Genomic DNA, 19,071 nt, shown 5'->3' with positions numbered 1-19,071 from the left:
ACTTACAGTGAAAATGGCGAAGATCGGGTCGCTATAATCTATAGCCTCCATCCAACTGATTGTTCAGATATGATACTCTTTGTTATAACCTCTCCATATATGCAGCTATAGACATGAAATTTCGCACTATTTTCACTCATTATCAACAGAAAGTTTACAGTAAAATTAACAAAGATCGGGTCACCATAACCTATTTATTGCCTCCTCTCCTTTATTTGGACAGCTAAAACCGATGAATTTCGTAAGCTATTTTATAAATAATAATACAAAGTCTACTGAGAAAATCGTCAAAATCTATGCTGTATAAGCTTTATCTCTTATATCACTGATTGTTCAGATACCAGTTTTTGCGATATACATATCTCCTTTATGTAGAAGTTAAACCCATTAAATTGTGTTACCGGTTTACATAGCAGTGAAAATCACTTCGATTGGTGCTATATAAGGTATATCTTCCATACCTCTGATTGTTTAAATATGATTTTTTATTAAATATGATTTTTTATATATGTATCTCCTCTATCTATGTATGCTGTGAATATATAAATTTTTTCAAATGTAGTAATCTGTTAAAGTAAAATTTTCTAATGTTCATGAAAGGCATAGCCGAATTCAGCGCTGCTCTTACTTGTTTACATTTGAATTTGACACGTGGTTGATTTGCAACTCTCTCGACTTGTTACGCTCTAATTTTTGCATTGTCTTGCAAGTATTGGTTGAATTATTGTACTAAAATATTGTGTTTACTTATTTATTTTATGCAACAAATATCCTCTCATGTTCGATTTTTGTTTTCTAAACGAATTGATGCAAAGGTTGTCTTAACACCTTCGCAAAAAAAAAAAGGGTTCATTGCAATTGCACCGATCGTCGTTAAAAACTTTTCAAAAGGAGTCGGAGATTCATTACTGTCAGAAATGCTCTTCTAACTAACTTCTAAATCTTGGCTGGGAAATGCAAATAAAAAATTCTTGTTTTCCCCATTTTAATTTGTATGAGTAGGTACTTAAGTAAAGAAATGTACATATGTATGTATTAGCTTGATAAGAAATTTTGTGAGTGGTGGTAGCATCGCATGCGCATATGAATATGTACATACATACATATGATTAGTTTCAGCTATGTCACGTTCAGTTAAAAGATTCACTAATTTTGATTGGATTTAATCAGTGCTTGAAGTCTCTGGCAATCAAACACGCTTATTTTTAGTGATTAAGCTCTTGAATTGGAGCTCTAACTTTTAAAAATTATACATATTTACAATACATATAGCACATACACATGTACATATGAGTTGCAAAATCATGAAATTCGCAAAACAAAACTGTAAATTCTAAATTCTGCAAACGAAACATGGACCTAGTATTTTTGTCAGGAAAACATTTTTTTTAATTATATGTAAAGGTAGAGTAAACAATTTTTCCTCTCGGTTGGTACTGTAGCCGCCTAAGCGGAATTGGACTTGTACAATAAAACACGCCAATCGTTTTTCCTCTGTGCCAACCGAAGTCAAGTGAAGCCTTATCCTTCGCCACCTGGTTTTTCCATAGCTGGATCCGCATTGAATACTATCAGAGCTGCAGCGTATGTACATATCCATTCATACGACAGCCAGCGGAGTAGATGTTTTTAAATTCGCTGCAATATTTCTATGTCGTTGAAAAGCTCATACAGCTTATCGTTCCAACGTGGACAGTATTCACCGTCGCCAACGCGCAAAGGCCCGTGAATCTTCTGCAGAATCTTTCTTTCAACTCTCCACGGCGCGCCTCGTCGGATTTTGCCATTGCACATGCTTCTGGGCCATATAGCAGCACGGACATTATAAATGACTTATGGAATCTTGTTTTTGTACGACTCATTCTAAAGTAGCACTTGCTGACAAAAGTGGATTTAAACGGTTGTATTGTTATTGGTGTTATTGTCGGCCGCTGTGGTGTAGTGGTAAGCAGTGCGCGTTTTCACACATCAGCACCTGGGTTCAAGCCCTGGTCAAAGCAAAATCCCAAAAAATATAGAAAAAGGTTTTTTCTTAACAGAGGCCGTCCCTCGGCAGGCAATGGCAAACCTCCGAGTGTATTTCTGCCATGAAAAACAGCTTCTCATTGAAATACAATCGCCGTTCGGAGTCGGCGTAAAACTGTAGCTCCCTCCTCTTTGAGTGACAACATCAAGGCTCACGCCACAAGTCGGAGGAGAAGCTCGGCCAAACACTAACATATGTGTAAGCGCCAATCTATTATGGTTTCCAAATAAACGAAGTCCTCTATTTTTTTTCGAAATTGTAACTGTTAACAGGGACTGGAGTGCCAAAGCGAAAAATCCAGGCCTATTCGCTTTGCTTTCATATTCAAAAAGGAAATGACAGAAAAAACATGCAAAGGTGCTCGGAGAGGTCTCTCCTATTTCTAGTAGTATTCTTCTGTGTCATTTTCACAGCCGTATTAGTTTCGCAGGGATATTAAATTCAGACATCACGGCAGCTCCTTTTCTCGTGCTGTTTTGGACTCTGCGAAAATCGCTTAGGCGGTTACAGCGCCTATAAATATGAAGAGGAAAGTCTCATTAATAAGGATCAATGACTTTAACCTTTTGCACAATACGCTCCATAAAATATAAGACCTTAGATAATGGGGGCGTTTAAAAGACTAATCTAAGTGGCCGGGTCGCCTTCTCGGTGAATTGAGCGGAACACACTTGAAATTCCGGACGTTAAGCTTGCATTAATCCGTACATGCAAAGCTCAGACGGCTGGACGTCCGCATCAGCAGCTTTATTGTTTTTCGATGGAATATGAATTCCGTCGTCTTCGACTGGGGGCTCGCGCTCATTTTCTCACTGGTTTCAGTGCTGTTACCATTCAACCGGGTGGAAAAGTGTTCCATCCATAATTTAAGTATGTTCTCGCCTGTACATCGTGGTGAACGACAGTACTTGGTAATGAAGTCTATCTGTCTTACTTACATGGCAGCTGTACTAACATTGCAAGGTCCAGCCGGTATACACTGAAATTCCCTTGAATTTTCACCGAGGTCGTCATCAAAAGAAGAGGTAAAGTTAAACTTTGAATTGAATATTTATTTTATGTGGCGGGTTCCAAACCCAGCGCCTAACCAGAAGCTGGGGCAATTTTCGAGTGTACATTAGGGTGGTCAAAAAAGAGTAAAGGAAACTGAATGCTCTTACCGGCTAGGATTGTTCTATATTGAAATAAAAAAATATTTAGAGGTCGCTCAAAGCGTTCAAGGATTTTCATGTATTTTATATGGGGAAAAAACAACTTTTCGTATAAATGGTTCTCTCGGGTTACCGCATCTCGTCCTTGGGTTGTTCACATTGCCCGGGGCGCACGAACGCTGACGCAAGAATAGCAATCGAGTTTGATCGAAGAACTGTAACTGCATGCGTCCCAACCCTACTATTCCCCGTGTACGCCAATGCTATCATTACAAAAATTATATTAAATAGGAGTAAGAATAAGATTTACATGGTGTTCGCTGTATAACGAGCTTTATTAAAAAAAAAGTATGAAATATTTACCATAAAAACATCTTGAAAAACAAGAAAAAGTCAATGCAAAATACTTCTGTGAGTCATTGTATATAAAAAGTAGAACTGGTTTACAACAAAAATGTTCTATGGATGCCACTATCCAATTCCTATGTAGAATTGCTCGGTGATTCCGAAAATCGAGTTATTTTTTGAAGTGAAACTTCTTTAGCGGCGGTTAGTTGGTTGGGAGTAAACTGGCAAATTCAAAGGAAATTGCACACGGAAATGATGCAACGGAAATGGTGCAACGGAAATGATACAACCGAAGTGGTGAAACGGAAATGGCTGGGGCTGAAACAAGTGCTTCTTGTGTTTATGTACATGGTATTAATTTAACAAAAATTTGCTAATAAAAGGTTAAAGAATAACACTTAGAATAAGACCAATACAAGAATGAAAGTAAAGGTGACTACGTACATAGATAAAGAAATGATAAAGGCAAAGGTAAAAATAAAAACAAAAACAAAGATGCGTAAAAATAAAGGCAAAAATGAAGTCCAAGGTAAATTTAAAAGCTTTACTTTTTATGTATAAGGGCAAAGGTAAAGGGGAATATTTAGATGAAGAAAATGATAAACATAAAAGTAAAGACAAAGAGGAGGACCAGGATACCGATAAAAGTAAAGATGAAGATAGGGGAAGAAAGATTAAAATAAAGGTAATTAAAGAGGAGAGGATATTGAGAGACTTTCGGCTTTCTCGGGACTTATAGATAAAACAATCGATATTTTTATCGGTTTTGTTATTGATTTTGTATAGATATTGTTATCAATTTTGCTATCGATATTTTCGGAATTTATTGATATAATAAACGATACTTTTATCGATTTTGTAATCAATATTTTTTTATATTAATTTTATTATATTAATTATTGTTATCGATATACATCGATTTTGTTGTCGATATTTGTCGATTTTGTTATCGATATTTATCGATTGTGTTATCGATATTTATCGATTTTTTATTAATTTTTTTTTCGATATTCATCGATTTTGTTGTCGATATTTATCGATTTTGTTATCGATATTTATCGAATTTGTTATCGATATTTATCGATTTTTTATGGATATTTATCGATTTTGTTATGGATATTTTTATCGATTTCGCTATCGATATTTTCATCGATTTTGTTATCGATATTTATGTGGCCCAGGCGCACTTACTTTTTTTTCTATGGATACGTTGTCGAGATATTTTGAATTTACTGTTATTCAGCTTAAAGCAAAAATAAATAATATAAAAAAAACTTTTTGATATACAACGCTTTTATAAATGGACTAAAAAGTAGAAAATAATAATTCTCAGTCCCAAAGAATTTGTTTTGATAACTTTTGATTTTGAAATTTTAGCAAGTCATAAACAATTTATGAGATTGAAAACGAAAAGCGTGGGGCGCATGCAGTACAAAGCATTAGATTTAATTGACAATAGTCAAACTACATAACATGGACCTAAAATTTCTACAGGGAAACTACAAATTTGAGATCGATTTTAAGCGGTTGTTCATATATCCACATATGTACATAGATATATTACCCTTAATATCAATTCTGGTCTATTACATGCGCCCACGTTTTTCATTTTTAATCTCATAAATTGTTTATGACCTTTGCTAAAATTTCAAAATCAAAAGCTATCAAAACAAATTCTATGGGACTGAGAATTATTATTTTCTACTTTGTAGTCCATTTATAAAAGCGTTGTATATTAAAAAGTATTTTTTTTTATATTATTTATTTTCTACTTTTTATTCTTGTCTGTATAAAATTTTGCAATAGATATTAAAATAATACACACACATGCATATACATATATATGTACATTAGAGTGGTTCATAAAAACACTGTTTTTGGAAATTCATAAACGCTACATCAGAATATTGTTATTTGTGGTAAAAAAATAGACACGTATTTTTTTATTTTGAAAAAAAAAAGTTTTCTTATAGGTCGCGCTGGTTGGTTTTTTATAAAAACGCTTAGGTTCTCAATTTTTTTATTTTCTTGACATGTTAAAATGCAGCTAAAAATGTGGTTTTTACATATAATTACTCTGGTATTATTGGGGAACTTTCCCTTAATTACACACCTGTCTTGGACAATTAGAATGGGTCTAGTTCCCGAAAATATGCTCTCGAAAAGACACTAGTAAAATTAAAACGTTGATACTGAACGATTTACGCATTGTCATGGGTTGGAACTTGTTACCAGGGGGTTTCTGGGGTTGCTAATTAGGAATATGAAGTCAGTTTTTCGAAATTCAAAATGGCGGATCCAAAATGGCGGTCCATCAAAAAAAAAAATGATTGGATTTGTTCGAAACCCGCACTAGAGAGTTTTTGTGGTCGCCGATTACGAATCTGAAGTCAATGTTTTTTAATTCAAAATGGCGGATCCAATATGTCGATCAAATTTAAAAAAAAGTACTAAAATCAAAACGTTGATACTGAACGTTTTAAATATTGTCAAGGGTTAAAACACGTTTCCAGTAGGTTTCTGGGGTTGCTGATTACGAATCTGATGTCAGATTTTCAAAATTTAAAATGGCGGTTAAGAGTTTCAAACACATCCAATCATTTTTTTTAAAGTTTGTCGCCATTTTGGATCCACCATCTTGAATTTTGAAAATCTGACATCAGATTCGTAATCAGCAGCCCCAGAAACCCACTGGAAACGTATTTTAACCCTTGACAATGTTTAAAACGTTCAGTATCAACGTTTTAATTTTAGTACTTTTTTTAAATTTGATCGCCATATTAGATCCGCCATTTTGAATTAAAAAAAAAATGACTTCAGATTCGTAATCGGCGACACCAAAAACTCTCGAGGGCCCGGTTCGAACAAATCCAATCATTAAAAAAAATGGACCACCATTTTGGATCCGCCATTTTGAATTTCGAAAAACTGACTTCAGATTTCTAATTAGCAACCCCAGAAACCCCCTGGTAACAAGTTCCAACCCATGACAATGCGTAAATCGTTCAGTATCAACGTTTTAATTTTACTAGTCTCTTTTCGAGAGCATATTTTCGGGCACTAGGCCCATTCTAACTGCCCAAGACAGGTATGTAATTAAGGGAATGTTTCCCAATAATACCAGAGTAATTATATGTAAAAAACAAATTTTTAGCTGCATTTTAACCTGTCAAGAAAATAAAAAAATTGAGAACATCAGCGTTTTTATAAAACACCGACCAGCGCGACCTCTAAGAAAACTTTTTTTTAAATAAAAAAGCACGTTTCTCTTTTTTTTATCACAAATAACAATAATTTGAGGTAGCGTTTATGAATTTCCAAAAAAAAAAATTTTTGAACCACTCTAATGTACATACATACGAGCACCAATTAACTTAATTTAAAGAAATTGCGTGTCGTCCATTTCCGCTGTAGTGTACGTAGTGCAAGGGCGACATCTACCTCTCTTCCGACGAGGTTGAGAGGTAGATGGTGCCCTGTGCACTCGACTTTTTATAGGAACTTTGCAAAGCAAAGGTTTTATAGCTTAAATGGTGTCTGGACACACAACATTGCAAGTTGATAAAAGCGTTGTAAAAAATTGGTTCCTTTTAATCCAATTTAACCAATTTAAAAATCTTAATCTAAAATACGGCAAATGAAAGCTAATGAAATTCTCCATAATATTAAGATTTTTAAACTGGTTCGTAAGATATACGTGAATAAAAGGAACCAATTTTTGCTTTAAGCTGAATAACGTTAAATTGCAAATATCTCGTAAACGTATCCATAGAAAAAAAAATATCCGATTTTCGGAATCACCGAGCAATTCTACATAGAAATTGGATAGTGGCGTCAGGAGAACAAAGACCAAATTAAAATTTGTGATCCAGTGTCATTATTATTTTAAAAATTTTAAGTGACACATATGTACATATGTATTAGCATGTGTGAATGTGGTGCAAATAAGAATTAGATAACGGTTGCTAACTGTTCAAAATCTTAATTTTGCCGATATTTATCAAACGCGTGGTTAGTGTATCATCTTATCTGAAGTCTGGAATAACTTGAAATGCAAGTGGAAATATATACATACATATGTACATTAGACTGCATCACTCCCCATACACTAAAAAAAAATCGGTACTGTTTTTCCATTGGAATTATAAAATCTATTATATTTTTTTTAGACGTCCACCAAAATATTTCGGAAAAATGTTGAGAATTACGTGAGCTGGACCGATTTGAAAATACCTCCAAAAACGGAGTTTTTTATGAATAAAAAAAGTTTCTTAAAAATTTTTTTTTTTTTTTAAATCCCCTCAAATAACAAAACGGTTTACGCTTAAAAAATTTGCCTAAAATATTTAAAAAAATTTGAACGGAATCGTAATAATGAGATTTTTGATGCTGTTTTTTTAACTTTTTTCAAAGATTGGTATAAGAAAAACTTGAATAACTGAACCTAAACTCTTCCGATATAGACTTGTGAGGTGTCATTGTAAAGGTATTTTCTCACCCTTTTTATTTCTTCGCTAATAAACTCCTTCAAAGGATGAAAAAGAAATGTAGGATGAACGAACGTCATTCAAAGTTGAATTAAGATGTGTTGGTATTTGAAAAAAAAATTGGGACACGAATGACTTTATTTGCACAGAAATAAAAACAGTGGGAAAATACATTTCTACTGAGATCCCATAAGTCTAAATCAAAATAGTTTTTGCCCAGTTATTCAAGTTTTTCGTAAATCATTCTTTGAAAAAAGTAAAAAAAAACAACATCAAAAATCTCATTATTACGATTCCGTTGAAAAGATTTTTAAATATTTGTATGTCCTTTTTAAGCTTAATCTATTTTGTCATCTTAGGGGGCTTTTTTCAAAAAGTTCTTTAAGAAACAATTTTTATTCATAAAAAGCTGCATTTTTGGAGGTATTTTCAAATTGGTCCAGCTCACGGAAATCTTAATATTTTTCCAAAATATTTTGGTGGACGTCTTAAAATATAATAAATTTTGTAATCACGGCGGAAAACCGCAACTTTTTTTGGTGATGCAGTCTAATGTACATATGTGCATACATATAGGGGCTCAAACGAATGACCACATGTTGATTTTTTGATTGAATATTTGTTACGTTTTTCGAGCTATTTTTTTTTGATATTTTTCGATATCGTCCAAGCTTTACCCAAAACCATAACGATCAGACTTTCAAACTTTAGAAAAATTCAACAAATTTTCATCAAAATTTCAACTTTTTAATCTGAATCTTAAGAATATTTTTGGGTATGCAATTTTATAGCCCATGCAATTCTAGTTGATGCAAGTTTCAACCGGCCAAAAATTGCGTTGACTTTTGAGAGTTTTTATTCTTTTTTTTAGACTACTTTTTCGGTTTTTTTATATAACAGGTGCAATTTACGAAACCTGGTGTTGATTTTTTGAAATTTTGTTGCTAACGGTCTCCCACTTTTTATTTCATAAGAAATTCATACTTATATGGAAAAAAGTGCAAAAACCCGTCACCAAAGAACTTCTCAAAAATCATCTGAATTTTTTAGCCGCTTGAAACTTGCACTTCATTAGACTAAAATTGTATAGGCTATAAAACTGCCCAAAATACCCAAAAATGTTCTGATTTTTCTGAATTTTCCTAAATTTTGTATAAAGTTTGAAACAGTGATCTATACGGTTTTGGTTAAAGCTTGGATATTTTTATAGAAAAATAACAGAAAAAACACGAAAAACATAACGGATATTTAAAAAAATCAACACGTGGTCATTTGTTTGAGTCACTGTATATACATTAGACTGGTTCAAAAAAGTCAACTACATATCTTTTTTTTTCAAAATCCTCTGTGAAATATTATTTTTAAATAGCACCAATTTTTTGTAATTTCAATGCCAAGTGGAAATCCGGCATAAGTATGCACTTACCTTGGATAAAGGGCAACCTACTTACCAAATTTTGTTGACATATCTCAATTTTTGCTTGAGTTATCGTGTACACGGACAGACGGACGGACGGGCGGACAGACATGGCGTAATCGATTTCTCTTTTCATTCTGAGCATTTATGTATACATTTGTCTATATCTATCTCGATTCGTTTGGCTGTTACAAACAACCATTATGCGAACAAAGTTATAATACCCTTGTGCATAAGTGCGCTCGGGTATAAAAATAGTTGAGGTCACTTTCCTTTTTAAACACCTATGTACATATGTAGGATATCACTGACCATTATAAAGGACCTTGAATGACGGCAAAGCTCAAAGCTTTACAAATTTGTTGATGGGATTTTTGAAATTAACGATCCAAAATTAGCCGGTATCAAGGCACATTAAACAGGTAGTATCAGTAGAGCAGCTGATTTGATTTTTGCCAATTTATTTGGTCTCGAAAATTTCAAATATTTTTATTTTACTGGCTAACTAGAATGGTAAAACTGTAGCAGAGCTGTGTAATGATTGAATGAATTGAGTGTGCATTCTCATTTTATTCGTTTCAAAAATGTGATTGTTTGATTTAAAACATGATTTAACAACCACTCTTGAGATTGACACCCATTCACATAGAGAATGTGAATGCAAACAAAAACTCAAGCATGTATGATTGTACGTTTATGTGAATGCAATTTGTCGTTATCATTCAGTACTAATACTATTTGTTGTATCCGGGTTGAGATTTTTGTACCCTAAATGTGAAACCAGAAAAATGCCATCTCGCTTAAAATAAGTGAACAAATAAATATTTGGTGCTAAAATATTTTTCTAAGTGTTTGGTCGAGCTTCTCCTCAAACTTGAGGCATGAGTTCTGTTGTTGTGGCACAAATGGAGACATCTATGCACATATTTTAGGCTGACTCCGAACGCCAAATGATTTTATAAGAGGAGTTTTCAAGGCAGAAATATACTATACATATGTATGTACTTATATTCGATTATTTGTTCTCAAAATGCATGAAAACTATAGTACGCTTGCAAACAATTAATAACATTTGGTGATAAACAGTTTTACAAATGTATTTGCACTTCAAATTTGTGTTTTAATAAAGTATTAATTAAATAAATTATTATTGTAAATTATTATTTTTATAAATAGATATAAAAATATTTGTATTTGGCAACTCTTGCACTTTTCTTCATTTGCATGATACAAAAAAGAAGGTAGTTTCAATAAACAACTTTTGATGGATAATACAATTTTTTGAAGTTTCATAAATTGTGAGTATTATCAACGGCCTTGCCACTTTGATAATATTAAAACAATAAATCGGAGTATTTTCTTTCCCATATTTATACCAATGTAATAACATTTCAAATCAAAAACCATTATTAGTGCTTGGTACTTTTTTTTTACTTACGTAACTCGCGCTATTTTTATTAAAAATATTTAAAATGTAAACTGTTAAAGGAGACTTCATCGTAATTGTTCTTTTCATTTTGTAATAAAAACCACGCGCGCATTATTCTGTTATTTTTTTGTTTTCTTATTTTGAATGCAATCTTGCGATTTAAAAGTCGAATTCTAAATAATGTTCTTCCCAAATAAAACCTTTTTATATTTTGGCACAAATTTACTTTTACATTTATCATCAGATGTTGCAAAAAATTAGGCTTTGTGATTAGCGCATCATCATTAAATTTCACAAATTTTTAATTTATGCAAAACACCTGAAGTCGGCTTGAACAGACCGCCCTCCGATAAACAACTAACAGATCGTCGTTTAAATTACAAAACCGTGTACCAACAAAATGCACAACTGCGTATGTGAGGTTGCATAAATTATTTTGTAGAGAGTAAAAACACTCATATTTCAAAATGGTTCTCTTTTATACAAAGAAATCGCATTTCAGGACGAATGGATAAGGCTTGAGCCAAGATGTTGTGTGAGCAAATCCAATTTTTGGCAAAAAATGTCAGTTACGCGGTTTTGCAGAACGACGATACGCGGTTTTGTACTTTAAGCGACGATATGTAAATACACAGTTTCTTCATGCTTTCTGAAACCTAGTCGTCAACCCCATTTTCGAAATCATGTAGCCGGCATAATTTTCTAGTTCATCATATTCCACATCTTTGAATGTACTGATAAAACCTTCTGCTTAAAAAAAAAAATATTTCTTCTAGTGATCAGGTAGCATGAATTTTATGAAATGTCATAATTTTATTAAAAGTCAAATGGTTAACAACAACAACGAATGTCATTAAATGAAACTACCTTCTTTTTTGTATCATGTTCATTTGTAACAAATGACAGATGTAAACAAAATAAAAAAATAATTGCAATTTTACAAATTTAAAACAAACGGGCGTTCTTTACAAAAAAATGTAGTTAGGGATCGAATTGCGCATATTTTAACCGACTTCCAAAAAGGAGGAGGTTATCAGTTCGTCGGAATATTTTTTTTTTGTAGGTATGTTACTGCATATCTTTCAACCGATTTCGATAATTCTTTTTGCATCGGAAAGGTAGTGTCTCAGAGGTGGTCCCATACTAACTGGTTTAGATCCGATCATTGGATCATGAAATATATATATGTATTTTTTTAAGTCGGTTTTTTTTGCTAAAAATTACTTTTTTACAATATCAAGTGACCTCAAGAAGTGTTAAACCACTAAATAGCTTAAAAAACGCTTTCGAAAATTCGAAACGAGAGTGAAGTGCTGTGTTCAATTGTGTTCGAAATTACAGGCAAAATTTGTGTGTATGTAATTAATGTTTTATGTGAAGAAATGTTGCCCCTTGTCATTAAAAATAGGCAAACCAAAGACCCCCGCTTCCCTCTGGTGGTTAAATAATACTTGAATAGCCCCTTAATTAACATTTGTCTGAATCGATTTCCTTCATCATTCTTAGCAATTTGATGTGCATTTTTATTGTTATCTGTTGCAAACAGACATTTTGGGAACTAAATAGGTTTTAAAATCTCTGTACACAAGCGCACTTATTTTTAACAGTTCCCAGTTTATGCAATATTAATCAAAACAGCTTTTATTTATTTTATGTATTATGTGATTTCTGGAAGCTTCGAATACGATAAAGTGCTGTGACTGGGTTTATGTAATTTAAAATTGTATTGATGATTAATAATAATAATAGATTGGCGCTTACTCAACTCAAAATTTCATATATTTCAGTAGAGTCAATTAAAGATTTTTTGTTTCGTAATTTAGCAATAATATCTCTTGAAACGTAATTATTCCGGACTATTTGCAGTCATACTGTAAGCTTTCAAATTATGTGTTTTTCTAATGACTCAGTAAGTGTTGGATTGCAAAAATACGAAATAAGTAACAACTCGTATGTAGTTAAACGAAAAGTGTCGTTATTTCCCATAAAAAAAGTGTCTTACTAAAACTATGAAATGAACAACGGCAAATACGAAAAATGTCGTTATTTTACATAAAAGCATGACTATCCTATCGACAGTTTTGATTTATGCCGATATTCGCGATTAATGTGAGACATTTGCCACTGTTCAGTAGTAAGGGTTGGCTACTTCGGTTTTGTGCCAAATGGCAAAACTTTGCCTCTGACAGATTGGTAACAACAAAGCATATGTCGATTTGCCACACTAATCCACCTAATCGACTATACAACTCAAAAACCTGAAATTTTGAATTGAGCCGTTATTGCAGAGGACCATCGACATACATATGTTAGTGTTTGGCCGAGCAACTCCTCCGATTGTGGCATGCGCCTTGATGTTGTCGCACAAAGGGGAGGGACCTACAGTTTTACGCCGACTCCTGCCGGGGGCCGACCACTATTACAAAAAACTTTTTCTTTTTTTATGTTGGCCGGAACTGGGCTCGAACCCTCACCCTGCGGAATGGTAGTGCGCACTTCTAACCACTACACCACAGCGATCGCTTAATTAATTTTAATCATTAATCGCGATTAGCCATTTATTCGTTAATTTTTAATCATTCATAGACTAACATTTTGCCGGGAATACTCTCATAAGATAGTCCCAAATTTTTACAAAAGAGAAAAGTGATTTTGTTCAGAACTTTTAATGACGTCTTGACTGAACTTACTAATTTGGAATTTCTACTTTTACTTATAGAGTAGGCTATTCATAAAGTCTGGGTAATGAAATACAATTTTTTTTATTATAAGTTCCATAAATATTAGGAGACCTTTATTGTTGATTTTTATTTTTTGCACATAAACTTGTATGTATCGGATGTACGGCAATTTTCTAAAAAGATCTCTTAATAGATTAGTTCATGAAAATTATTCCAAACGAAAACTAAAAATTGATAAAAATATCATAACTAAATTTAACTATTTTATATTAGAGGTTTTAAGTTTATCCCACTGTAAGTGTGAAATCAATTGCTATGTGTTTCCATGATACAAAACACAACCTGACAATTAAGCAGATTGTAAAATTATGGTGCTGGATGAAATTTAAACTAATAAGGAAACTGTTTGTGGGTTGTTATTGTTGAATTTCACAAAATAAACTTATTTAAATATAAAATATATTGTTTTATTAGGAGTATGCTGCGAAGAAACAACCAATTTATCAGCTGTTCATGAAACGTGCAAATTATTACTGGATTTGCGTTCGCGTACTTTTTTGGAAATTTTTTCTATGAGAGCGAATTCTTAGAAATAAAGTTACTGGAGAGTTGCTGGCAAGTTACTGGATAATTTGTAAACAAACACAACTAACCTTTGCGCCAAAAATTTGAAAATATACAGCACTTAGCACTGTTTTCAACAGCGGATATTTTAAATCTGGTACTTATTGCCGGAATTCAAGCAATGGCAAAGCTTTATGTTGCCATTATTATAATGCCTTATCTTCTTTTTATTCCGAAAACTCCAACTTTTTTCTTTCGCTTTTCTTAAAAAGGAGTATTTCGGATATTGTAAATTCATCCTCAATTATGTAACATAAAAAAGGGTTTATAAGAATCCAAACGTACATTTAAATAGTTTCAATCTTTTTTCAAAATCTGCTTTAAATCATGTGCAATATTTTTTTCAAGCCATGGAAACTGATAAAATATTCTTTTTTTGAGATCATGAATAAAAATACGTAGTTTAGCTTCAAAATTTAAAATAATTTGCGACAAATGAAAAACATGTTTGTTCTCTCCTTGTAGAGACAAATTCAAGTTTTGCAAATGTTTCATCATATCGGTAATGAACATTAAGTCAGAAGGCCAATTTTCATTCTCCAAATTGCTGGTAATGTTCGATCTCAATTTGCGTACGTGTATATAAAAAGGACAAAAAAAAAACAACACAAATAGCCAAAATGTTCTAAGCAAAACGAAAATAAAAAGAGCCGCATTTGGCTCAAAGAGCCGCGATTGCCCACCGTTGACATTGAACATCCAAAGGTTATTAAGTCAACCCAATAACTCCGAATTGGTAAATTTACACATTCATGCTTCTGGCATAATTTTTTATACGCCTGTTCTACATATTTTTGCAGTAAGAAAATGGTAGTCATATTTTGTGTTAATATTCTGCCATTTGTATGAAAACAAGTCAATAAAATGTAAGTTTGGTATGTACTCCACCCTACTTACTAAGCTAAATTTATATTTGGCTATTAGTTAAGATTTTCTTTTCAAATAGATCCATTTGTTTACACATATGTATTAACAAGGATTAATCAGTCAACTACATTAAAATTTTTAAATAAAATTTTCGAGGGATTATTTTTATGACAGTTCGTCCAAAAATCATAATTCTTCCAGATTTTTCTCAATTCCTCTAAAACTTTGTATTTTGTGCTTTTGGTCTATTTACATATTTCTAGAAGTGAGACCGAGAATTTAGACACCTTGAAATAAGAGCCACCCTTATGTATTATATATGTATGTATGTATGTACATACTTCCACATTGCACTTGCTTTTGTGGTTTTACCGCTTAGCTTTATGTTTGTGATGGTGTGTTATCAGCATGAATGAAGTAAGATTACATCTTTATAATTAATATCCCCTAATTTTTTCTGTAATATGCTACTGTAACATTTTTCTCATTCAAAAATGGATTTGTTTAGCACAATGATCTACGCTGATTATGATTGGCCATTGTCTGTGTTTTAAATATTTTCGATAGCTAATCATTAATACGTGCATAAATGAGTTCTTCTGTAACCCAATTAAATATTTGTGTGTTTCTTCAAAATAGTAGACCTTCTCATGGCTCGAAGCGCACTGATATTTGTAAGTGAGCTTACCTGAATGTCATTTCAAGGTCTGTGAAATAACCTTTTTAGCACTGAAGTCTCAAGTATATGATGATATGTAGAACTGTACATACATACATACATACATACATATGTATGTACAAATATATTTAAAGTAATTGTTATCGTCTTAATTCTTTATCGTGTATTCTCTATTTATTTATATATTTTTCTATTCCTCGAATAGGCGTTTGAAGGTTCAAGACCGCAGTATCATACAAACTCAAATAACTAAAGCTCAACGAAAGGAACAGCAGTTCCTAAAATGTCTGACGGCAGTGTGCTGCACATAAAACAGGAGTTGGACATAAGCACCTCATGTTGCAGTCCGACCACCTCCACCACATTCGGTGTAAATCGGTCGAATTCGTATTCGAATGGAACCAGCGGTAGTGCAAGCAGCACCAGCAGTGGTAGCGTCGTAAGTGGAGGTGGCACAGGTGCGAACACTTCCACCAGTGGCAATAAATCATCACCTTCTGTGTCCCCAGAGCGACAGCTGTGTAGCTCAACGACTACGCTAACGCCTGATTTGCAGAGGGTCGCCTTTACTAGCTGCGAAACAAGTACTCCAACTCCCTTAAAAGGCAGCGAATGTAATGGCAGCAACAGCAATTCTCTAGCTAACAGCAGTAACACCATTAGTGGTAGTGGAGCTACAACTGGCGGCTCAATACGCGACGAATTGCGTCGTCTTTGCTTGGTATGCGGTGATGTTGCATCAGGATTCCATTATGGAGTCGCTAGTTGTGAGGCCTGCAAGGCGTTTTTTAAACGCACCATACAAGGGAACATAGAGTACACATGTCCCGCTAACAATGAATGTGAGATTAATAAGCGTAGACGCAAGGCATGTCAAGCGTGTCGTTTCCAAAAATGTTTACTTATGGGCATGTTGAAGGTAAGTAAAACTACGTATGTACATACATACATATTTAGTTGAATACACACATATGTATGTAAAGAAATTAACGGTACACCGAAATTGTTATATGAGAATTGGAGTCGGTTGTGTTTTTGCGTAAAAATTACTTGTTAATTTTAAAATTCGAAAAACAGAATCCATTATCTGTGCTCCCCCACTTAGGAAGCCAACGGTGTTTTTCTTATTGACAAACCGTTAAAAGTAAAAATCTGACTACTAAAAACTTGCAACTTCCCTCAAAACAAGGTGTAATTTTGCTCTTTCAATTTCCCTTGTAACAAAAACTTTTGTTTAAGTTTCCTTAAATACTGGATTGAAAACTTTTAGAAAATTACATTGAATATACCAGTTTTTAAAAGTGTTAAGATCTCTCAAGAGTTCATTCCTCTATCCTGAATGATTTTATTTTTTTTTTGGAAATAAGAGTTCCAGCTAAAAATTTTATAACGTAAAAGCGATTTTTAGATGTAGGTACACATTTTGGAGAGGAGAATTGATACAAAATATGTAGGTGGGAGACACAAAATAGACCAAATTTTATAGTTTGCTGGGGAAAGCGGAAACGTTTTATATGAGGCATTCTTATGCACAAACATATAGGAACATATATGTAGTAGTTAATAATATTTCTATTGCTGAAACTTATAAACATACATGTTTTCAATTTCATTCTTCAGGAAGGTGTGCGACTGGATCGCGTGCGTGGTGGTCGACAGAAGTATCGACGTAATCCCATATCAAACTCTTACCAAACAATGCAGCTCCTTTACCAATCCAATAGTACCTCATTAGAAGATATCAAAATACTAGAGATTCTAAACGCATACGAGCCGGACGCACTTACGGTACAACAGCAACTAGAACAGCCGCACACAACTACCGATGGCAGCAGCCATGCAAGCATCAAAAAAGTCACGCAGAGTAGTACAATTAAGCTGGAGCAAAATAATTGCAATAGTGGTGGCAGCAATAGTAGCCACAGCGAGATAATATCTTCCAGCATGACAACATCCACCCTACAGCCAACATGCATATTTCAAAACAACAATTGCGACGCAGACGAAATTCTCTCCGTGCTCAGTGATCTATATGATAAGGAACTGGTAAGCGTAATTGGCTGGGCTAAGCAGTTGCCCGGCTTCACTGAGTTGCCCCTCAACGACCAAATGAAGCTTTTGCAAGTATCCTGGGCGGAAATACTAACATTGCAGCTTAGTTTCCGTTCCGTACCATTTAATGGTCGCCTATGTTTCGCCACCGATGTATGGATGGACGAATCTCTAGCTAAGGAGTGTGGCTACGCTGAATTTTACTATCACTGCGTGCAAATTGCTCAGCGTTTGGAACGTTTGTCACCGCGACGGGAAGAATATTATCTTCTGAAAGCATTGATTTTATCGAATTGTGATATTTTGTTAGATGACCAAAGTTCATTGCGAGCATTTCGTGACACGATCCTTAATTCACTAAACGATGTTGTGTGCTTATTGCGTTACGGATCCGCTGTCTCACATCAGCAACAATTACTCTTGCTGCTGCCTGCGTTACGACAGGCTGACGGTATATTACGTCGCTTCTGGCGAGACATATGCCATGGGGGTAAAATAACAGTAAAAAAATTATTTGTAGAGATGCTTGAACCGGTGTCCAGGTGAGAACACATTTGTGCGAGTCGCAAGACGTGAAAGTTCCTGTAAATAAGTACACGTAATTCTCATGCGCAATTGGAAAGCAATGTGGTGTGATCAAAGCACAAATTAGTAAAAACAGAAACTCAATATATGTATGTATGTAGCTATAGCGAAAAAAATATACATAGTTCAATTATGTTAATATCTGCAACGGTGGCGGTGATTGTGGAGTAAAGGACATTTGGGGCTTTCAATGGTTTAACTATTTTAATGGGCCGTATAAATAACAACTAAGCAATTGTTTTTTTTTACTTTCAGACCTTTTTCTCGATTTATTAAAAAAATGTATGTTAGAGGTCTGGAATTTTAAGAAAAAGCGATTGCTTTGTTTTGTACATACGGCACAATATGTACATACATATGTATATCGAATTTGATACTAACTATAAACTTCGTTTACGAATTCGGATTCGAAATAGTACATGAAATATTAAATTAAATTATAGTAATGTAATGAACCCAAAAATTTCGAAATTCTTTTGGTAAATTAGAAAGTCCATTAAAAAGGAAAAACTTTTATTTGGATATTTAAAAAAATGGTAAATTGCCGTTCTCATTTAAAATTGAATTCCAAAACTTTCGAACAGTAACGTTCTAATTCAAAGAATTACTATCAATGGAAATTTGTTATTATAAAAATGTTTGTTACATTTAAGATTTAATAAAACTATTCAATATCAGGCAGCATACTACTTAGTACAATTGTGTTTAAGTAAAGAAAAATTAGT

General features: G+C 33.5%; 1 protein-coding gene across 1 annotated transcript in view; it reads left to right on the top strand.

The window, feature by feature from the left end:
* LOC118746264 (steroid hormone receptor ERR1-like) overlaps positions 1-18,640 on the top strand; it is a 34,887-nt gene extending 16,247 nt beyond the window's left edge. Inside the window, exons 2-3 of the mRNA XM_036480100.1 lie at positions 15,915-16,628; positions 17,330-18,640. Of these exons, the coding sequence (XP_036335993.1) occupies positions 15,993-16,628; positions 17,330-18,307 (1,614 nt within the window). The 5' untranslated portion in view covers positions 15,915-15,992 and the 3' untranslated portion in view covers positions 18,308-18,640. The remainder of the gene's footprint in view (positions 1-15,914; positions 16,629-17,329) is intronic.
* The last annotated feature ends 431 nt before the right edge of the window (positions 18,641-19,071 follow it).

Source organism: Rhagoletis pomonella, unplaced genomic scaffold, assembly GCF_013731165.1.
Source record: "Rhagoletis pomonella isolate Grant_MI unplaced genomic scaffold, Rhpom_1.0 Rhpom_scaffold_00010, whole genome shotgun sequence".
NCBI classification, from domain to species: domain Eukaryota; kingdom Metazoa; phylum Arthropoda; class Insecta; order Diptera; family Tephritidae; genus Rhagoletis; species Rhagoletis pomonella.
Note: the sequence above shows the minus strand (reverse complement) of the source record. Positions and strands in the feature narration are given on the sequence as shown.